The sequence below is a fragment of the Gopherus flavomarginatus genome, chromosome 1 (genome assembly GCF_025201925.1).
Source record: "Gopherus flavomarginatus isolate rGopFla2 chromosome 1, rGopFla2.mat.asm, whole genome shotgun sequence".
NCBI classification, from domain to species: Eukaryota; Metazoa; Chordata; order Testudines; family Testudinidae; genus Gopherus; species Gopherus flavomarginatus.
In genome coordinates, this window is record NC_066617.1 from 113323351 (window position 1) to 113347021 (window position 23671).

General features: G+C 45.2%; 1 protein-coding gene across 1 annotated transcript in view; it reads left to right on the forward strand.

Annotated features, from left to right (window-relative positions):
* The window catches only part of PKP2 (plakophilin 2), a 70331-nt gene extending 52589 nt beyond the window's left edge, over positions 1–17742 (forward strand). Inside the window, exons 7-13 of the mRNA XM_050918483.1 lie at positions 5158–5275; positions 7009–7170; positions 7677–7850; positions 9455–9608; positions 11259–11448; positions 15389–15476; positions 16183–17742. Coding sequence (XP_050774440.1) covers positions 5158–5275; positions 7009–7170; positions 7677–7850; positions 9455–9608; positions 11259–11448; positions 15389–15476; positions 16183–16251 — 955 coding nt within the window. The 3' untranslated portion in view covers positions 16252–17742. The remainder of the gene's footprint in view (positions 1–5157; positions 5276–7008; positions 7171–7676; positions 7851–9454; positions 9609–11258; positions 11449–15388; positions 15477–16182) is intronic.
* Positions 17743–23671: the final 5929 nt, after the last annotated feature.

The following is a 23671-nucleotide window of genomic DNA, read 5'->3' on the forward strand; positions in this document are numbered from 1 at the left end:
TACAAAGCAGGCGAGAGGCAGAGCTCCTTAACTTCCTTATCAGAGCCATGTGCTGCCCTTACTAGGCGCTGGAATGTTCATTTCCCCTTCACTGTCCACTTCTTCTCCATACTAATACATTGTTCATTTAAAACAACACAGACCTATGGCGTAGGAGCTAGTGCTCAGCATACCACAGCCGCCAATCTTTCTTATTTTGGCAGAGGAGTCCTGGCTTTTTAAAATCAGTCCTGTGGGTCGCTTTATAACTGGAATGTCCCACAGCAAAATGCATCGTAGTTCTTTCAAAGAACGGATGGTCTTTTGGTTAAGGAACTGACCTAGGGCTTAGGAGATCTGGATTTAGTTCCCAGTTGTGACTCAAAATTCCTGTGACACCTTGGAAAAGTCACTTAATCTCTCAAAATGTGGTTGTACAGTGCTCAGCAGACTGGGGGCTTGATCTCAGTTGGAGCCTGTAGGTGCTACTGTAATATAAATTAGTAATGATATTACACCTCTTTGACCCCTGTTGCAGCAGGACCTTTTTACATTATCTCCATTCTCTGAATCTGTCCCCATCTTTTCTGGTCTCCCACTCAACTTAACACCCATTCATTTCCTCCCTGTTCTTTCCAGCTCAGCAGCTTGCAGCCCAGCACCTTAGTTGGTTAACTAAATATGTCCCTGAATTCTTAGCCCTGGCTGCTTTCGCACTTCAAAACTGTGTAAGGTATGAAGGGAATGCAACTCCCTGAACTTCCTGAGATGTTAGGAATGCCATTGACACAGGAAGGCAAGGCACCGATGTCTGGCCTTCACGTGCAAAGTTTTTCCGGTCACTTTTTAAAATAAAATTTCAGTGACTTTCATTTTGGTAGAAGGAGTACAAAAGTCCAGTATTTATCAGCAAAACAGCTGATGCACAGGCCCTCAAAGTACAGTATAAGCAGTCCCACAATGCCCTGCCAATGTGTCTCAGTGCTGGAGGGGCCTCCCCTCCGCTTCAGTTCAACCTTGATATTAGTAGTTCTGTAAAATATTCTTTTCTTTCAAAATCTTTTCTCATTTTACTTTATAGTAATCCTTTGCTCTAATATGCACATCTCATCTCAAGATCCAAACATATTTTACAAAGAAGAATTAGTTGAGTCTCTGGAAACACCCTTATGAGATAACTAAAGGATTGCTCCAGCAACAGGACATAACACTGTGCAAGAGTTTAAGACGGAATGAAAGAAATAAGCATATTGTGTAGACATTAAATAAGGAATTTAGGTGGGCAGAATTACCTAGACTAGTGTGTACTAAGGTTTGGCCAGGTCACCAGGACTAGCACCCCTATGTGAACAAGTGCCATGAGATTTTTTACTGGCCACAGGTGATCAAAACCTCATCCAAAAGAGAGTGCTGCCAGCAGCAGTGTACTCCCTAACAGTACACTGCAGCATTGATCCAGTACAGCCTCAGAACGAAAAGCACCACCTACTGATTCACAATATCCGCTGTCCTCGTGGTGCTCCCTGAAGGACTCTCATCCACATTCTGACCTGCCCTGACCCTGCTTAGGGCCAAATAGTCATAGCCCTTATTTGGTCATGTACAGGGGAGTATGTCTTCCCTCCGTCCTGTTACTCCCCTGCTCAAATTGTGGTAGGGAATGGGAGGAAATACAACCATAAACATGCGTGCACAGCTGGGCGCACAGTGGAGAGTAAAGGAAGGGATGAAATAACTTACTTCTTCCTAGAGTAAAGGAAGATCAGAGGAAGGAGTTGTGCCTCTGAATCATATTTTCTTCTCGGTTCTGCTCCTTAGGCAGTGCAGCCATGTGCCAGCCCTGGCCCATCAGAATTGTAAGGCTGCACTCTAATCCTTTGTAAGATCTGACAGTATTATGCCTCCAAGCACTATGGCTGCTGCTGTCAAAAATTCATACATGAGGATGCTTTTTGTGCAGTGATTTTAAACTAATGTGCTGTGGCATAGTGTAGTTCCATATCAGCTAGTCTTTGCCAGTAATGGAAATTCCGTACTTATCATTCATGATATTTTTAGCTCTTCTACGCTAGTGAAACTGTTTTTGATATGCACATGCAAGGCTGTTACACACACCTCTGTAGACATAACCATAAACTGGCAAAAGGGATGACGTGTTTCAAGTGTGTTGTATCTGAGGAAAATTAAAATTGCAAAGCAACACCGATGGACGCCATGTGAATAAGCTTGATTTCCAGGTCCATTAATTCTACCCAATATCATTTCACAAGGGAACAAATGAACTCAGAATTATGCATACTAACAACAAAGCATGACCGAAAAGAAAACTGCAGTTATAATGTATCCTTGTTTAAACTGTGTGAATACCACCAGAGGCAAAAAAGCACAAGAATTGCATTGGCAGCATATAAAACACCACATCTGTTTTATAGTGCATAAACAATAGGGAACTTTTAAAGTGGTAGTTCATCAGCTTTATGGCATTAATAAAATTTTAAACCATTGTAATTTGCCACCTGGTTGTGTAAAGCTTTTTTGATGAATTTATTGGAGTGACTCATTTAAAGGGAAATTTTGCTCCTTTGTTTGTGATGAACTGTGATATCAGACTGCATTTTATATTCTTTTCCAACGAAGAGCCTGAAATGTGGTGCAGGATGCAGGCTCCTCCCCAGCAGAACTGCCTGAGGTCTAAATAGTGAGGCTTAGATTTATGATGCCATTATTCTGAAATTCAGATCACATTCTGTTATAGAAATAAATGTATCTTAAAGTTATTAGCCTCATTGCTCTCTCCTTAAATTGGCAGTTCATTTGGGTTCAGCTTCAAGTGGGAGTTTTTGGTTTTTAAATCACTTTTATAGTTCATGTTAAGATTATGTCTCACAAACTACAGATCTTCTGACTGAAAGCTGGGGTGGACAGTTGTTCCTTGTTGATCTATGAGGCAGAAGAAATCATGTAGCATAGATTCAGTGGCACTCTGAGCTGGAGAGAGCGAAAGGTGGCTTTAAGCTTCCTTTGCACCTCCTATATTCTGGGACTCTTCTGGAGCCCTCTGGGCTCGCCTAACTTAGACTCCAACTGCCAGAAGCCTTCTGTGGGCCATGGAAAGGAGAGAATAGCCAGAGTGTAGTATGCTCTGGCCATGTTCCCTACCTCTCCACTCCCTCGTTAAATTATCTTAGTCTGGGGATAGCAAGGGAGACCAGTGTAAAGTTGCCCTTCAGCTATACACGTCTGAGCAAAGCCCCTTACACAGAGGGCATTTCCTGGGGTGGAGACACCTACTTGTTGCCTTTAAGCTCGTTTAAGGGGATTTAAGGGAATCAGGGAGAGGATCCTATATTGGGACACTAAGCCAGGTGAGTGTAAATATCTCCCCACCTCTCTTTCACCTGTGGAAGCAAAGGGGAACTAAATATTTATAGCTGATGAGGAGATAGGCCCACAAACTCACCAGAAGGTCAAGGAGATGAGGTGAGCAAGGAAGAGGTTCTTGGCCACTGACCAATCCATCAGTTCTTCATAGCATCGCTGTGGGGACTCTAGGGGAGGGAAGGGAGCCTTTCCAAATGGATCTAGCAAAAGTCTCAGCTCATGCTTACCTATTGCATGCAGCAGCAGCAGCAAATGTGGCTCATCTCCTAACTCCTCACTCCAAGAGGTGAGGCAGGACTGCTGCTGTCGCTTCCAGGGAAAGCCCACTTCCTGTTCCTTCATGCCACATTCCTATCACTGCTGCGGTAAAGAAGCTCTAGGCCTTTTTCCCTCCTGGGTTGAGCTATCCTTACACTCACAGGAGCTGTGGGCTTCCCTTCAATGCTCATTAAGTTTGGGAAGTTGCTTCTGCAGCAGAAATAATCTCTGGTTCTCGTTTGGTCACCAAGTGAGATGAAGGGCAGTCTCAAAAAGGGAGGGAAATATACACTTGTTCACTGTCCCAGTACAGTAGCTGGGACACGGACTCTGATAATGTCTAGGCCACCAAAATAAACCAAAAAAAGAACAGCGTATGACTCCAGCACCGCCTCTGGTCTCTGCTTTCAGCCATTAGAAAGTAGAGATAGAGGCTGGGGAAAGAGGAAATACAATATGAAAATAACTCTAAAAGTTAATTGGAAGAACAAACTCCCAATTGGAGTTCAGCTCCAAAGGAACTACTAATTCCTGGCAACCTTTATGGACAAGTCCTAATATTATTTACATTACATTATTTACATCTAGACATCAACCAAGTTGGTACTCCCTTTGTACTAGTGTTGTACAAACACATAGAAATGAGAGTATAGTAGAAGTGAAGCCAATAGGATTCAAGTAGTCTATAGAATCCTCTATTAAATTCTATAGGTTTTTTAAATCAGCCTAATAAATTTTGTTGCTGGAATATAGTTCTCTATTAAGTGCTATATGGTAGGATTTTAAAAAAATCTATAGAAGAGCACTTGAATTTGGCCTCATAACTAAGACTTTAAATTGCAGTGAGCTGAAGAAGTATGAACTTGTTTTATGGCAGTTTGTGGAATTGGAGAATAAGTATTCAGAATGCAGAGTATGGAGAAGGGAGTCGTCTTCCATTACTCAACACTTACGTTTTATAGCTAATGTACAAAGGTTGCAGAACTTCTTATCATGTGTAACTATAGATGAGTGATCGTGGTTTGGAGGATTGAATGGGTTTGGATAACTGCCCCAAAGTATGGATGCTTATCCAAACCTGGGGTTGCCATATTGTGGCAGAAATCTTCAAATAATCTTTCCAGTGATATTTTGACACATCCATTTACAGTCCTGAGTTAAATTAGAAATCTCACATGGAAATTAAATAATAGAAAAAGCCTATCCAACTTGTTCAAACTTTAACGAATGTTGGTCCAACTTCTGGGTGAAGGTTTAATACTGGTCTTATTCTATACAAATAGATTCACCTATCCTTCTACAGTATGTTATACTGTGTGGGAGTACTTCCAGGGTTTTAAGATGACAACCTTAGTTAGCAGAGTCTTCTGTTACTTGATGACTTTTTGATTACTCAACATCTGGTGACATCCTGCAGAGGAGTCAAGTCATGGCCCCACAACTTCAGTATCGTTTCTGCTGTTTAGCCAGTGGATGGCAGGAAGACAGGGAAATGACCAGTATAAATCTCTTCTTATCAATGTATTTCTTTCTGGACAGAAACATGAGTTCTGCTGGCCCAGAAGGAAGAAAAAAGATGAGAGAATGTGATGGATTGATTGATTCTCTTGTGTATTACATCCAAGGAACCACTGCAGACTACCAGCCTGATGACAAGGTACCTCTTCAAAATGAAAGGATTCTGCACCAGGACTAATTGAGAGGGGAAAACAATTAAACCTTTCAATTCAAAGAGATATGGTAGAACCTCAAAGATATGAACACCAGATCAGTGCTTCAGTGCTTGGTATGGTGTCTGTAGATGGAGGTGGAAGAGAGAAGAAGAGCATGGCAAACATCTCTCTCTTTTATCATGTCTTTTCTTTCCTCTTGGCTTTGCTCCCCTCGCTCCCTTTCAGAGTCAGGTAAGCATTACCTCATTGTAGTCCCAAACTGACCAAAGGAAGGAGGGTGACTCTCCTGAGAGTCCAACAGATCCTTTGTTGCTGCCTAGGCCAGTGACTTTTGTTCCTAGGAGACTGGGCTGGATTTGTCCCATATATGCTCTGATGAGAACACATTTTCAGCCTCATAACTATTTACATGAAATTACAACCTATTACAACAATTACTATAACATCACTATGGGCAGGTCTATGCTACAGCTGGGATCGATGCTCTGAGATCGATCCACCAGTGATCGATTTAGCAGGTCTAGTGGAGACCCGCCAAATCGACAGCAGATCGCTCTCCAGTCAACCCCTGTACTCTACCCCCGATGAGAAGAGTAAGGTAAGTCGACGGGAGAGTTTCTCCCATCGAACCCCCTTGGTATAGACCCCACGATAACTCAGCTTGAAGTATTTTGGCTTACTGTGGTAGTGTAGACATAGCCTATGACAACAATGCTCAGTGCATCATGAGCCTTCCAAAGACACCCGACATGACAAAATTTGCATTGGATACCGCACAATCATTTTATAAAGATGAACATGGGGGTGCTGGATGTTCCCCCAAGGTACAGAATATCACAGCAGGGGAGCAGCAGGGCTCAGGGTTTTAGGTCTGGGGGGAGTGCTGGGGCTCAGAGCGTCTGCTCCCTGGCTCCTTTCCCAGCTTCAGCCCTGAAGGGGGTGCTGGGGCTCGGGTTGCCCACCACAGCTGAAACCGGCGTGCAGCCATGGGGAGCCCCGAGCCCTAGCGCCCTCTGCCCCAGGGCAGAAGACAGGAATGGAGCCTCAGGGCTGATGCCCCTAGCCCCAGCACTCCCCCCGGATCTAAAGCCCTGAGCCCTGGTGCTCCCGCGGGTCCGAAGCCCTGACCACCTTCACCCTGCCTGGAGCCCTGACCCACCCTGCAGCCGCAGCTCCAACCTCCCCCAGCCTCAGTGGCTGAAGTCCATAATGTCTTGTTCAGAGTTATGGACATTTCAGAGTTATGGACAACTTCATTCCCGAGGTGTCCATAACTCTGACGTTCTTACTGTATGCAGAAATGATTGTGAAAGAACTATCACATTTTCACTTAGCAGAGATGAAATGTCAGATAAGACACTTTTCATAGGTGGATTTATCATTGTGTCCTATGAGGATAACACACATAGGTAGAGAGTAAATTTTTCAAAAATGTCTAAGTGAATATAAGAAGATGCCCCATATTTTAAAAAGTGATTCAGAGCTAGATTTGTTAATGTATTTAGAAGCCTAAATATGTAGATGAGTTTTAGTGGGGTTTTCAAAAGCACCTGTGGTTTCTGGTGGCCTAATCACTATTGTCTAGTTCTTCTTCAGGCGACCAAAAACCCAAAGGTTGGCCATGTAAGATCCTGAATCAAACATTCCTTCCATGTCTATATTGTCTATTCGACATGTGCAGAGAGCTATAATGATATCTACTTCTTCATTATTTTAGGCCACAGAGAACTGCGTATGCATTCTTCACAATCTCTCCTACCAGCTAGAATCAGAGCTGCCTAGCAGTTATGCCCAGAACATCTATATACAAAGAAAAAATACTCCTACCAATGATAAAACCTTGGGGTGCTTTGGAACACGCAGCAGGAAAACAAAAGTGGTAAATATGTGAATTTATTATACTTTGAATTGGTAGGCAGTTCTAGCGTGGCTGGTGACGAATGGTGATCTGACAACAGCTGCAATAGACCTGGGGTCCTTCAGGGTTAATAACTTGTCTGGCAGCATGAGCCAACCAAACTCATTTCAAATGAATGACACTTCACTAGAAGCTTGTAGGATTGTGACCCACTGCTGTTAGTATGATAATGTCTGATGTCACAATATTTTTAAATACTTATCTTTTATAAACCACTGTTTGAGTTCACAGCATACTGTAGTTTGTTATATCTGGGGGTCTGAAGAGCCAAGCAATGAACTTTGATTTTGATCTTATACTAGTTTTACATTGATTTTATTCTGTTGACTTCAGTTGGTGGAGTTACTGCTGATAGTAAAAGTAAAAGCAAAATCAGGTACCAGTTACAGAATGCCTGCTTTAGATTGTGATGCATTGGGCCATATAAGTTCTCAAGTTCTAAAAGTTTGATCTCTTTACATGTTTAGAAGCAACAAGATACTCTGCTGCCCGAGGAAAAGAGCAGTCCCAAAGGAGTAGAATTACTCTGGCATTCCACACTTATTAGGATATATCTCTCCTTAATAGCAAAAAGTACAAGAAACTACACTCAAGAAGGATCTTTGGGAGCTCTCCAGAACCTCACAGCAGGCAGTGGACCAGTAAGTCATTCTGTTTCTTGTTTCTATTTTAATTTAGAAAGGTGGAGACTGGGGCCACAATGTGAGATGTTTATAGCTTTGAGCTCAGACCACCATTGTGAAGTTGCAAGCTCACAGGATTGATCAGTAAGAAGGAATCTAAGGGTATGTCTACATCTACAATTTTGCAGCGCTGGTTGTTACAGCTGTATTAGTACAGCTGTATAGGGCCAGCGCTGCAGAGTGGCCACACTTACAGCAACCAGCGCTGCAAGTGGTGTTAGATGTGGCCACACTGCAGCGCTGTTGGGCGGCTTCAAGGGGGGTTCGGGGAACGCGAGAGCAAACCGGGGAAGGAGACCAGCTTGCCCGCGGTTTGCTCTCGCGTTCCCCGAACCCCCGAGCAAGCAGGTCTCCTTCCCTGCGGTTTGCAGGGGGGTTCGGGGAACGCGAGAGCAAACCGCGGCGAAGCTGGTCGCCTTCCCCGGTTTGCTCTCGCGTTCCCCGAACCCCCGTGCAAGCAGGTCTCCTTCCCTGCGGTTTGCAGGGGGGTTCGGGGAACGCGAGAGCAAACCGCGGCGAAGCTGGTCTCCTTCCCCGGTTTGTTCTCGCGTTCCCCGAACCCCCCTGCAAACCGCAGGGAAGGAGACCTGCTTGCTCGGGGGTTCGGGGAACGCGAGAGCAAACCGGGGAAGGAGACCAGCTTCGCCGCGGTTTGCTCTCGCGTTCCCCGAACCCCCCTGCAAACCGCAGGGAAGGAGACCTGCTTGCACGGGGGTTCGGGGAACGCGAGAGCAAACCGGGGAAGGAGACCAGCTTGATTACCAGAGGCTTCCTCAGGTATGCTGGGATACCTGCTTATTCCACGGAGGTCAAGAAAAGCGCTGGTAAGTGTCTACACTTGATTACCAGCGCTGGATCACCAGCACTGGATCCTCTACACCCGAGACAAAACGGGAGTACGGCCAGCGCTGCAAACAGGGAGTTGCAGCGCTGGTGATGCCCTGCAGATGTGTACACCTCCTAAGTTGCAGTGCTGTAACCCCCTCACCAGCGCTGCAACTTTGTGATGTAGACAAGCCCTAAGAATATGGACATAGGGGAGCAGGCTCAGAATTGTGGATACTTTCTGCTTGGCACGTTAAGGAGCTGTTCCTCCTCTGTATGTGTCTCCTTCTATGTAACAAGCTAATTCATTGGGACAGAGATGAAGGCATGAGTGTATATAATAATGATGTAAAACATTTTTTCTTCTAATATTATAATTATTTCTCTATGAATTTCCTCAAAGAGCAGAAAACTCCCTCTGACACATCCACAGCCAAGGTATTTTTAAAGTGTCATCACTTTTCTAGTATACACCACTGACTGGCCAAACAATCCCAGGATCAGGTGGTACAAAAGGGATTTAAAGCTGCTATTGCATCACTTATCTCTTCCGTTCAAGCTTCCACATAGTTCAGAATCTGGGCTAATATCTCAAACGTTCCTGAAAATGATCTTTAGGGAAACTTGTAACTTCATTGCCTGCGCTTTTCAAAAAATGAGATAACTTAATGTGATGGTTGTTTATACAGCAGTAGAATCATAACAATTGCTCATTAAAGTTGTATGCCTTATGACAGATGCCATTTTCAGCAGCTCATACTGTTGTCCAGAAGGCAAATGGCCTTCAGAGTATTCGATTCATGCTGCATGTAAGCAATCCAAGTATAAGGAGGACAGCCGTCTCATTGCTCAGGAACTTATCTCGTAATGCCTCTCTGCAGAGTCAAATAGGTGAGCAAAGGACTGTTTTCTTTCAGATTTTATCTCTGTTTCTTCTCTATTTTCAGTTTTCCTTCTTTTTTTTTTTTTTTTTTTTTTTAAAGAAAAGATTGGATTAGTGGATTTAACAGATTTAGGGCCAACGCTTGCAGCCTTTTTTCAGGTAAAGGTCCCATTGACTAAAATATAGGTTTTGCCTAAGTGAGGACCATAGGCTCAGATTCTCTCTGTTTAACAGTATTATGTATTTCTCATCATATCTTTTCAGAAAAGATTAAATGAAAGAACTTAAATTAGTCCAGTTTTGGAGAGGGAAGATAGTTTTGCATTTAAAGTGATTCACACTCTCACAAGTGTACCATGATGTAATTAATCCCTATATTTGGCCCTTTGAGTGTAGCCACTAGCTGTCAAGGTGACTGTATGCTGGCAAATCTTCTCATTGTGGCCTCTTCCCATTGGCACTAGTGTAAGCCATGTCTACACTAGCACTTACGGTGGCAAAACTTTTGTCGCTCAGGAGTGTGAAAAAACACACCCCTGAGTGATGTAAGTTTGCTGGCAAAAGTGGTAGTGTGCACAGCACTATGTTGAGGGGAGACACAGCTACTGCCGCTCGTTGAGCTGGTTTTATTATGTCGACGGGAGAGCTCTCATAGTGCAGAATTACGCTGTGTAAAATCTATGAAAGTGTGTGTAGAATCAGGTCGTTGTTCACGCTACTTGTGTGTTCTACCCCTTCCCACCCCATCCTGTGTTTCTTGTCTATTTAGATCGGAAGCTTTTCAGGCAGGGGCCATCTACTACTCTGTGTTTGCTCAGTGCCTAGCAAAGTAGGGCCCCATTCTCAGTCATTGAGAATGACTGAGGCACTACCATAATAGACATGATTAGAAACATGAACACAGGAGGCTCCTTTCCCACTTTACCAATGCAGCCCAGTGCAGCATTTAACCAATAACTTCAGTATATTTTGTTGTAGGGATTCGTGCTCCATATTTCTGTGCATCTCTTGAGAAGTGCTGAGTATCCAGAACTCTCAGTGATTTGGTCTCAAGCATCATTTTTCTAAAAGTGTTCTTAAGCACCTGTGTAACTTCAAGCACATTTAATGTTCAGCCCATGCTTAGGTGCTTTCCTGAATGAGGATTGGTTTATACACAATCTTAAATTCTTTCTTAAATCAGGGCCTTGAACTGGAGTTCAGAAAGCTCAGTAGCTCATGTGATCAGGCCCATAATGTATATACCTCACAGTTCAGAATTGCTACGCTAATATTTATGCTATATTATCACACCTTGCACAGTTAGTGCAAAGATATTTTATAACAGTTACATGAATTAATTGAAAATTAGTGAAGTGTCCCCAGCTTGGAGGGATTGGAGTAAAATATAATATATGTTAATCTGCCTCGGATTGGGGAGCTGCAGAATATACTGTAGGGAGGAAATCTCAGCCTATCAATATTTATAGCTGGGCATCATTATACCCACAGTTGGCTATAAAATAAAATCATGAACTTTCTTATGAAGGGACAGCCCACCTGTTAGCAGACACCCAGTAACATAGGTAGAGTAAACCTGGTATCAGTGTGTTGTATATACAAAGCAGATTATATGGTACATTTGTAATTGAATTCTTTGTTTCCCTTTCATCCTCTAGCCACAAACGTCTTATCAGATTTGGTCTCCATACTTCCTGACTCTGTCCAAGGGTCAGAGGTTACCAATGAGATCACAGCTTCTGTCTGCTACACCTTGTACAACTTGACCCAGAACAGCTCCCAGAATGCCCGGCTTCTCCTAAACACAGATGGCCTACCAAAGATAATGAACATCAGCATGAGTGACAGGTAAGCCATTTTAAAGTTCCCCCAAGATAAAAGAGCAGCAGCATCCATTGGAAAGAATATAACTTAAAGGAATAGACAGCCTAAATAATAATTGTAGTGTGACTCAAATCAAACACATTGGGTAAAACAATGAAGCCCTTTTTAATAACTGCTCTATCCTGTCATTTTAAATGGCTCCTTAAAAGGTGATAGGTAAGGCTGAGAGTCTTTCACGGAGGTCACAGAAGTCACGGGTTCCGTGACTTTCTGGGACCTCCGAGACTTCTGCAGCAGCCAGTGGGGCTGACCCCCAGGGCTGCCTGAGCAGCTGAGGCGGCCCTGGGGCCAGCCACAACAGCTACAGCTCAGGCGGCCCTGGGGCCAGCCACACCAGCCGCTGCTCCGGCTGCACCAGACAACTGGTCCCGGCTGCTGCCCCGGAGCAATGATCCGGGACCAGCGTTGGCATCCCAGGCTGCCCCACCACCAGCAGCAGCAGTTGTGCTCTGAGCCGCCACCCCCACCCCCCGTTCCAGAGCAGCAGCAGTGAGGCCCTGGGCCACCACCCTCCCCCCAAGAAGCAGCAGCAGAGCCTTGGACCGTCCCCCCACCCCCACCCAGCAGCAGCTGCAGGGTCCCAGGCTGCCCCCCACAGCAGTGGCAGGGCCCCAGGCCAACCTCCCCAGCAACAGCGGTGGTGTGCCAGAGCAGCAGCAGTGTCCACCAGGGTGTCCCCTCTCCTCCGAGCACCTGCAGCACCCTGGAGCCCCCTAGAGCACCAAAGATTTAGTCAGAGGTATTTATAATACAAGTCATGGACAGGTCAAGGGCAGAGGCTTTTTTTTTTTCTTGCCCATGACCTGTCCATGACTTCACTGAAATTATTCATGATTAAATCACAGCCTTAAGCCTGGTCTACACTATGCATTTAAACTGAATTTAGCAGCGTTAAACCCATTTAACCCTGCACCCGTCCACACAACGATATAAAGGGCTCTTTAAACCGGTTTCTGTACTCCCCCTTGACAAGAGGAGTAGCGCTGAAATCGGTATTGCCATGTCAAATTAGGGTTAGTGTGGCCGCAAATCGACGGTATTGGCCTCCAGGCGGTATCCCACAGTGCACAATTGTGACCGCTCTGGAAAGCCATCTGAACTCAGATGCACTGGCCAAGTAGACAGGAAAAGCCCCGCGAACTTTTGAATTTCATTTCCTGTTTGCCCAGCATGGAGCTCTGATCAGCACAGGTGGCGATGCAGTCCCAAATCCAAAAAGAGCTCCAGCATGGACCGGACGGGAGATACTGGATCTGATTGCTCTGTGGGGAGACAAATCTGTTCTATCAGAGCTCCGTTACAGAAGACGAAATGCCAAAGCATTTGAAAAAATCTCCAGGCTATGATAGACAGAGGCTACAGCAGGGACTCAGCACAGTGCTGCGTGACAAGCGTAATGGAAAGCCAAAGAATCAAATGGACGCTCATGGAGGGAGGGAGGGGGTACTGAGGACTCCAGCTATCCCACAGTCCCCACAGTCTCCGAAAAGCATTTGCATTCTTGACTGAGCTACCAATGCCTGTAGGGTCAAAAACATTGTCTCAAGTCGTTCAGGGAATATGTCGTCAATTTACTCCCCTCCCTCCCTCAAAGAAAAGGGAAAAAAATCGTTTCTCACCACTTTTCAATGTCACCGTATGTCTACTGCATGCTGCTGGTAGACGGGGTGCTGCAGCGCTGAACAGCAGCATCCTCTCCCCTCCTTTCCCCGGTGGCAGACGGTACAGTACAAAATGACTGATAGCCGTCCTCATCATCACCCTGTGAGTGCTACTGGCTGGCCTCAGTGAGGTCGGCTGGGGGCGCCTGGATAAAAATGGGAATGACTCCCTGTCATTCCTGGCAGACGGTACAAAATGCTGGGTAACCGTCCTCATCATAGCAGCTGGAGCCTGAGCTCCATCAGCCCCCCGCCCTCCTTTCATGTCTAAAGAAAAGATTCTGTACTCCCTGGACTATCATAGCAGCGGGAGGCTGCGTTCCTCACCCCCCCACTCTTTAATGTCCTGCCTGGACTATCATAGCAGCTGGAGGCTGCCTCCCCCTCGCTTTATCTCACTAAAAAGTCAGTGTTTCTTATTCCTGCATTCTTTATTACTTCATCACACAAATGGGAGGACACTGCCACGGTAGCCCAGGAGGGTTGGGGGAGGAGGGAAGCAATGGATGAGGTTGTTGCAGGATCACCCCCTAGAATGGCATGCAGCTCATCATTTCTGCGGGATCTCTGGAGCTCTGACCCGGAGCGGCTGTGCTCTCTGGCTCTCTAGTAGACTTGCCCCATATTCTAGGCAGGACTGACTCTATTTTTAGACAAAACATAAAGAAGGGAATGACTCAGGGAGTCATTCCCATTTTTGTCCATGCGCCCCCAGCCGACCTCAGCGAGGCCAGCCAGGAGCACCCATGACAGCAGCAGACGGTACAAAATGATTGATAACCGTCATCACCAAATTCTAATTACAAACGGTACAAAATGATTGAAAACTGTCATCTCATCGCCAATTTACAATGGCAGACAGTGCAGTAGGGATGGTAACCATCTCTGCTACCTTGCAAAGGCAAATGAATGCTGTTGTGTAGCACTGCAGTACCGCCTCTATCAGCAGCATCCAGCACACATACGGTGACAGTGACAAAAGGCAAAACAGGCTCCATGGTTGCCATGCTATGGCGTCTGCCAGGGCAATCCAGGGAAAAAGGGCGCGAAATGATTGCCTGCTGTTGCTTTCACGGAAGAAGGATTGAGTGACGACATTTACCCAGAATCATCCGCTACACTGTTTTTGCCCCATCGTGCATTGGGATCTCAACCCAGAATTCCGATGGGCAGAGGAGACTGCGGGAACTATGGTATAGCTACCCACAGTGCAACGCTCCAGAAATCGACACTAGCCTCGGTACATGGACGCACACCGCCGAATTAATGTGCTTAGTGTGGCCACGTGCACTCGACTTTATACAATCTGTTTTACGAAACCGGTTCATGTAAAATCGGAATAATCCCACAGTGTAGACATACCCTTAGTAACATGCCGTGGCTATGTCTACACTGCACCCCACTGGTTGCGTCATGTAGGGCATGTGTAGAGAGACACAGCAGTGAAAAGCAGGCCATGTCCACCTGCAGTGAATGGCTCTGGCAGGGGAAACGCAGCTGGGAAAGGCTCTGGCAGCAGTGAGGCTGTGGGACACTATACTGGTAAAAACAGTAGTGTAGACAGGGGAGGCACTGCTAGAGCATATAGAGAGCTGTGTAAGTAAGGTACATACCCACAGCATTCAAGCATATCTTTACTCTACTTGCCTAAGCGGTGTCTCACTGTCTACACTGCTTTTTATACCTGTACAAGGGGGGCGTGCAACATATGTTCTCTATCAGCCACTGTAAGGAGCAAGCAGTGTAGACATACCCTATATTATAGGAAATTCATCTGTTGAAGGACTAGGTCTTTTATATAAATAATTCTCTTTGTGCCAGCCCTTCTCTCATAAGGGTGAAAGTCACCTCAGTAATGGGGGCCTACACAGGACCATCCATAAATGAAAGCCCCATTTAACCCTTAATATTGGGTTTAACTAGGACAGAGGGCCTTCGATGGGCCCACTGTGCTGCAGTGTCTTTCACCCTTAATGAATACCCCTTAGAGGTGGAGAGTTCAGACTACTCTGTTGGGAATATCGTCACTAATAGCTAAAGCAAGGAAGTGTGTTCCCTACGCTACTTTAGGTGGTAGGGATGTCATGAGCTGTACTGGGGAACCTGAGAGAATGAACTCAACTCTTCTCAGGGAAATGAAGGGAGGAACTGATCATAAACAATCATGTTTTTAAGTCTGAACACACATTGTGTTCATGAATTGGTATTTTAAATGTTTTATATTTATTTTTTACAAATTGTAGTAATATGCTCAGCAAAGCTAGCAAAGCTGCCTCAGTCCTCCTGTACTCCTTGTGGTCACATACTGATCTCCACAGTGCCTACAAAAAGGTAAGATCTGAGTTAGTGCAAACATTGAATCTGCCTTTAGATTAAACTGCTTTGGGGATTTCTTTGTGCATTCATGGAATGCAATATCCTGTATACAGAATCAGGGCCAGCTCCAAGCACCAGTGGAGCAAGCTGGTGCTTGGGGCAGCCCATGGAAGGGGACGGCATGTCCGGGTCTTCGGTGGCAATTCAGCGGCAGGTCCCTGAGTCCCTCTCGGAGGGAAGGACCTGCCGCCGAATTGCCGCCGACATACAGCCACCACGTTAATTTAAACCACTGTTGCATGTCCACACTACGCCTCTTGTGTCAGCAGAGCGCATCCACACTAGCAGCTCTTGCATCGACACAGAGAGCAATGCACTGTGGGTAGCTATCCCACTGTGCAGCTGGCCGCAGGGTGCTTTGGGAAGGGTTTGCAATGTCTCAAGGGGCAGGTAGAGCGTCACATGATCCAGGTTTCTCAATCCTATGATTCCACGGGCATCCATGGAATTAGGTTACTAGATTACCAGCCGCTCCTCCACTGAAATGTGAGGAATGGAAGGGAGGCAAGGGTGTGTGAGAGAGAGGAGGGGGGAGGGGGGAGAGACAGAGACCACGTGTGTGTTGGGCGAGAGTGAGTGGGTTAATATACTGTCGTATGCATTCCCTTTGTTTTCAGAATTGTCATTAACTATAATTAGATCTTTTTGTTTCATTCCAAAGGCTCAATTTAAGAAGATAGATTTCGTCAATACCCGGACGACAAGAGCGTACAACTCACTCAAAGACTAAGGCAGGCTACAAATATATAGAGACTGTGTGTGGATTTGTATAATTATCTATTCAATGTCATCCTGGCCACCATGAACTGTCAAGTATCTGAAAAAACAGAGACTGATTTTGTATGAAAGCTGATGCTGTCTTCTGCCTTTACCCTATATCACACTGTTCTCGGTGTACTTCAATATATCAATCGTCAAAGATGGTATTGTTAGGGATTCTTAGTGCAAATTTTTTTAAACTTACTATACTAGTCAGTGTTTCAAACAATAAGTATTTATACAGAGAGGTTTGAAATTCTGACCTGCAACACATTCTTTATAGGCTACTTTTTAAACATGGAATTTATCTCCACACCATGTGAAATGGAACAGAATATACAAAAAGTTGTTTTATCATGTGCATTTTTAAAAGCACCCAGAAGGTTAGGAGGAGGGGTTTTTTATAGACAGGGGTGTTTGTCTTTGTTTTTTTCATTTTTTGTGTTTTTCTATTACTTATATTCACGTGCTCAATAGCTCACCAGTCGCTTTTGCTTTGAGATCTCAGCAGCAACAGCAAAACTGACAAGCAGTAATGCAGCTTCAGCCCACTTTCTTCCCTTTCACTGCTGCTAGAATTTTTGGCTGTGTCCCAGAAGGAGTTTTAAAAAGTGTCGGCAAGTTACTCCTGGGGGAATTCTGTGCCACTGCGCAATGCAGAGTTTTGCAGAAATTAATGTTGCGTGTGCAGAATTTATCTTTTTCCCCACAAAAAAGGGCTGCAAAGATGTTGCCTGCCACTAGGGGCCCCTGGACCCATCAGAGCCCTGCTCGCAAATAGAAAACCAGGCCAGGGGGAGGGGGAAGGAACTGGAGGTTTCCCAGCAGCTGCAGTTCCCAGCATGCCCTGAAGGAGGGAGGTGGCAGCATGAAGGAAACTCCGTGCAAGCCCAGGACTGAGCATTGGGCTGTTTCTCCCCCTGGATCCCTGGACTCTAGGAGGGTAGGGGGTGAGTGTCTGGGCCTTGGAGGGCCCCATGTCTGGGCTCTGGGGGGAAGGGGGAATGAATGTCTGGCCCTCTGGATGGGCTTTGAGAGGGGAGAAACAGGAACTCGGTTGTCGTGGGGGTTTCTCTACTCTTGGGGGAATTTTGTGTGGGTATTGTTACAGACATACTTGCTGACAGGTATTTTGAAATAAATTACCAAAATAATTGCAACTGGCATGATTATATAGTGTTATTTTTACCAATAAAATTTGCAGAATTTTAAAAAATGTTGTGTGCCAAATTTTTAATTTTTTTGGTGCAGAATTCCCACAGGAGTAATCAGTGTCAGGTACCTTGGGCTAAACTGGAATGTGTCATTCATTGCTAATTGGGTTAGAGAAGTGATGTTGATTCATGGACAAGTTTGAGAAACATTCAATTTAAAAACAATTCTGTTGATAGCTATAAATCGGGGGTGGACAAACTTTTTGGCCCTAGGGCCATATCAGGTACAGAAATTGTCTGGAGGACCGGGTAGGGAAGGCTGGGGGAGGCTGTGCCTCACTAAACAGCAAGGCATGACTTGGCCCCCACCCCTATCCAGCCCCCCAGAACCCCTGCCCCCATCCAACCCCCCCCTGCTCCCCACCCCTGACTGCCCCCTGGGTCTCCCGCATCCTATCCAAACACCCCTGTTCTCTGCCCCCGACCACCCTCCTGGAGCGCCCCGCCCCCATCCAACCCTCCCTGCTCTCCCCGCCCCATGTTACCTGTGGGGTGGGGGAAAGGAGGGCTCAGTCCTTTCCCTGTATGTTTCCCCTGCTCGTTTGGCTGCTCTCCCTGGCAGTCAGGCAGGGCTTGCTCCCTGTCTGGGCTTGGCTGCTGGGACAGGGGCCAAGCATGCTGGGGGTGGAGTGGGGCCCTGGCTTGCTCTGCCCCTGTCACTGGCAGCAGGGCGTAGACCCATTGACTGCCACTCTGCAACCTCCCCTGCTCTTCACTCCCTCTGCTCCCCACCCCCTGACTGTTCCACTCCGGAGCACCAGGTCTGACAGTTCTATAGCAGTACCACCCAGCCGGAGCTGCAGCCACACTGCCCAGGTGCTGGGGGAACTGTGACTGCGAGGGAGGGAGGGGAGCTGAAGGGGAGGGGCCAGGCACTAGCCTCCACCCCACTCACCATGCTGCTGGGAAGTTGGGCTGGCTCCTCTGCAAGGCTGTCCTGACCCCGCTCCCTGGCAGGAGCTTGGGGGACAATGGGAAGGGTCCTGCAGGCTGGAAGTGGCCCGTGGGCCGTAGTTTGCCCGCCTCTGCTATAAATGGTAACGAGAGTGGAGATTGGTCCCTTATCTTTATTACTAAGGATATAAGTGAGAGATTAGGGACATTGTTGCTTAGGAGTTCATCTGATCCGCTTTATATGGTTTCACTTGTAGACATAAATTATCCATTGGCAAAATCATAGTCTTTCCACAGCAATTAATTGCAATATGACAATCAGAGGAGTGTGACTTCAGCTGTGGGAGTAGGTAACAGCAGGAGATGAAATTTTAAGTAATACAACACTAGGGGTTTCTGACATGATCCTGTACCTGGAAGAGGGGAAGTAGGCAAAAATACAGAAAATGTGCAATGCCCTCAGTAAAAAAAAAAACTGTCTCTTAATAAATTTTTCATGGCTTTCTTTGAGCCAGCAGATGATCTTTAATGTATAAAACTCTATAGGCCAGATTATCAACTAGCATAAATCGATGGCTCTCCATTGAAGGCACTGGAGCTATGCTAATTTTATGCCATCTGAGAATCTGGCCCTATCTATTTATAACCTCTTTTGCCCAGCCATCACCCTCAGAGCACCTTCACTACCAGCCTCTGGCACAGGAGTTATTACCGTAGCCCTGATCCACCAAAGGATTCCTCCACATTATGGAAATCCTCAACAGAGTCTGTTTTATGCCAGGGGGACTGGGAGCAAGGACTTAATGGACCAAGAATTGTACCCATTCATTTTAACAGTCCTTACCAAAGTTTCAGATCTTACCTTATCTAAAGCTATAACCAAACAAACCACAGCACAGCAGCATATGCAAATGTATCTCTGGATACTAGGGAGCTAAATTCTGCTCTCAGATGTACATAGCTGTCTTTGACTTCTGTCGAAGCCACATATGTGCATCCAATGCAGAATGTGTCCCAGGAAGTTTAACGAACATTATTTTCCTACCCTAGATCATTTTTATATATTAGTTGATGCTTTTTCTTTGCTTTGAATAACTAACATCAAATGCATCAAGTGGGAGGTTCTTAAAATAGTTTGATTCTTAAGGGACATTTGCAACAAGTTCTATACCCAAATACAGATATTGCTTAAAAAAAAAAAAAAGTGCAAGGGGAAGACAAGAATACAACCTCATGTATGTGAAAATGTTTTCATTATTTTTTTAAATGTGATTGAAAACAGGTATTTAAAATCTGAATATTTCTCTCCAGTGTTATGAAACCAAACCCCGCTGCATTGTACTAATGAATGAACACTGGGAAGTGGCACTGAACAGTGTTGTACTGCCCTGAAATGAGTGAAATGCAAAGAAGTGTACAAAGAGCACAAAGGGTGACAGTGAAGAATGAAAACCAACACCAGTACCACAGGAACAGAGAATATCTAAGACTTGAGAGGGAGACTTTCAAAAGTGCTCAATATTGGCCTAACTCTGCTCCTCTTGAAGTGTGATTGAATTAATTATGGTGCTAGTTATAGCAGGTACAGATTTGTTTTTTATGTTGACCGTGGCCCTTTAAATCATGAGTGTTCAAAATGTATTTTGCCGTTGTAAACAAGAAAAGTCAGAGCTGCCATCACTCTCAGTGATAAATAGGGCTGTTTGGGAAGAAATCTAGGGACACACCTTATTATTAGGCTTGGGAGGATTCGATTTTTATCGGTAAATGGTGAAATCGACATTTACCAACATACACTTACAGAACAATTAAAAAATATTTCCATCGATAGTAATCAAAATGTACAGAGAGGCTGTCATGGTATAATTCCCCACTCTGAACCTTAGCGTCCAAAAGAGGGGCTACCAGCATGAATTTCTCTAAGCTCAGTTACCAGCTTAGTACTTGTAGCGCTGCCACTAACCAGGAATTCCAGTGCCTGGTACACTCTGGTCCCCTCAAAACCTTGCCCGGGGGGACCAGACCCTCTGGATCTTAACACAAGGAAAGTAAACCCTTTCCCTCACCGTTGCCTCTCCCAGGCTTTCCCTCCCTGGGTTACCCTGGAAGTTCACTGTGATTCAAACTCCTTGAATCTGAACACAGAGAGGAAAATCCACCTTCCCCCCTCCTTCTCTCTCCCCCTCCCAGACTCTCCCTGAGAGAGAAAGTAATCCTAACACAGAGAGAAATTAACCTCTCTCTCTCCCTTGCCTCCTTTCTCCCCACCAATTCCCTGGTGAATCCAGACCCCGCCCCTGGGATCTCACACCAGAATAAAAAAACAATCAGGTTCTTAAACAAGAAAAACTTTTAATTAAAGAAAGAAAAAGCAGTAAAAATTATCTTTGTAAATTTAAGATGGAATTTGTTACAGGGTCTTTCAGCTATAGACACTGGGAATACCCTCCCAGCCTAAGTATACAAGTACAAATTAAAACCCTTTCAGCAAAATACAAATTTGAACTCCTTCCAGCCAAATACACATTTGCAAATAAAGAAAACAAACATAAACCTTACTCGCCTTATCTACCTAGTACTTACTATTCTGAGCACATAAGAGCCTGTATCAGAGAGATTGGAGAGAAACCTGGTTGCACATCTGGTCGCTCTCAGAACCCAGAGAGAACAACAACCAAACACTAACAGCACACACAAAAACTTCCCTCCCTCAAGCTTTGAAAGTATCCTGTCCCTTGATTGGTCCTCTGGTCAGGTGACAGCCAGGCTCACTGATCTTGTTAACCCTTTACAGGCAAAAGAGATATGAAGTACTTCTGTTCTATTAACTCTTACTTGTCTGTTTATGACAGAGGCAAAGTAAGAAAAATGCTGCTTGAGAACTTACTAGAGCCCCATCTTAATGTGTGCAAAATGTGTGTAGTGCCAGCATTAGCAGAGCTGGGGCTGGGGCTCCATTGAGGTAGCTGTAACTTTTTGAATCTCAGTATCCACTGTTGTTAAGTAAGCACGGTCTGACCCACCCAAATGTCCAGCAACTGTGGTAAAATGCTTAAAACCCATAATTTTGTACAACAGAACATTTTAATTGTTAACAAGCAAATTCTGCCAAGCCTACATATTACAGCTGAGTTTCTTTGTTTATATGAAATCAAAAACATTTCAACTGGACTCCAAGGGGGGAAAACTGTTAACTGGGGAAATAATAAAGCACTTGCTCAAATGGAAAATTTGCCTTTGGATTGTATTGCTGTTAATGGAAATATTTGTTCTCGGTGAAAACGTCCTGCTTTCAAGCCTTATCTACCTTAAAGAGGGCAAGTCCATTTTTGTTATTAGATCTTGCTACGGAGAAACAGAATTGCAGTAAAAGGATCATGTAGTGTTGCAGTTTAGCTGTTTCTGGTTATACCAAAGAACCCCTGTATTAATCTGTTTACAGTAGAGTGCCTGTTACGCATTCCTTGCAAATGCAGTAGTGATCTGCCCAAACACTTGGCATTCCTGAGGTTCTCACTAGCCTTTGCAGAGATGTTTTCTATTGGGCTGATCACACGGGTAGTATCTGAGCATCTCATAAATAAAATTATCCTCACTGTGTTCCAATGAAGCTGGAAAACATTATTACCCCACATTTTACAGAGGGGTAACTGAGTCATAGAGATATTAAGTGATTTACCCAGGATCATCCAGGGAGTCTGTGGCAAAGCTGGGAATTGAATCCAGATCTCCTAATCTTGGGCTGATGCATTAACCAGAAGAACCTCCATTCTCCTGTAGCAGAAATAATTAGTAGTTAATAGTATTGTGCTAGGACCATGGGATATTGAGATATATTCACTGCCAGAGAGTGGTTCATTCTTTTCCTTGTTCCACCCATCTAACTTCCTCTCTCTGCTGTCATGGCTGGTAAGTAAGGGGCAGGGCTCTCTCTTTCTCTCTCCCCCTTGCCAATCAGAGTTCAGTTGCAGCCATCCACAATTATGTATCGTAGCCAAAATAGCTTAATTAGACTATGTGTATATGATTCTTTTTTCCCAATTTGGGGTAGAAATGATAAGGTATGTATTAAGTTAAACCCAACCACTGCAAAGCCCTGAGACTACAAGAGCTCCAGCCCTTGCAACACTTAGAATTGTTTAGCCTGGTAGTGTGTCCTGGAAAGCAACTTATGAAAGCTGAGGGATTGCTGCTTCTGTTTCTTCAATCACCCTGAGTCTGGATGTCAGTGTGTCTCGGGAGTTATCTCAGCTTGCCCAAAGAACTCAGATTTCCCTGTCTATTGGATTGTAGGACAGAGACCAACAGCCTGAATTCACATACCTCCGCTTTGCCCAAACTGAGACACATTCTGCCTCCTAAACAGTGAAACAACTACCACTGTGCTGCAAGTGGGGACAGGTCATGGCAGCTCAGGCCAGGTGTAGTAAAGTAATCAAGGAGCTAACTGGATTACTCAGCGTATACTGGGAAAATTGAGGCTATAAATACTAAAAATGAGGATTGGCAGCAATATATTGAAAAATCAGGCCACTGTTTTCTTGCAAATGAGATTCTAGATAAGGACAGCCGGAAAGCTATTTTCCTCAGTGCTCATGGCAGTAAAACCTACTCCCTCTTAAGTCATTTGTTACAAACTCAGAAACCAGAGGATAAAATTTTGGAAGGTCTGCAGATGATCCTAACAGAGCATTACCCATCAAAACCAAGTATCGTTGTAGAATATTTCCAGTTCCATGGTAGAATGAGGAGGCAGAGTGAAACTAGCTGGGTATGTGACAGAGCTAAAAAGATTAACTGATTATTGCTCCTCTGGAAACGTCCTAGAGGATATGCTGCAGGACAGATTGGTTTGAGGTATCAATAATGAGAGAATTCCAAGGCGATTGCTGGCTATGATGAAGTGGGGATTTTCCCTTGTTATGTTGTATGTGAGTCTTACTGTTGAGCCTATGTGAGTTTTACTGTTTTGCATGAATACCGTGTGTGCCTCAGTTTCCCTGTGTTCTGCACCAATACCTCGGTGGTGGGAATAGGGGTGTGTGACATTGGCTGAGACCTCTACGGCAGGTGAGGCTGCTCCAGCTGGCTGCACATATGCTATGACTGGTGCCCTTTGTATCCTGAGACCCAGGCGGGATGCAACCAGGTGCTGCCCAGGTGACTCTTTGCCCAGGAAGCAAGACAAAGACAAGGAGGAGGAGCAACAGGGGTGTCTGAGGTCAGGTCGCTGAAAGCTGGCAGTCTGCTTGGAGGAAATGGAAGAGGGGGAGTCCAAGGCTT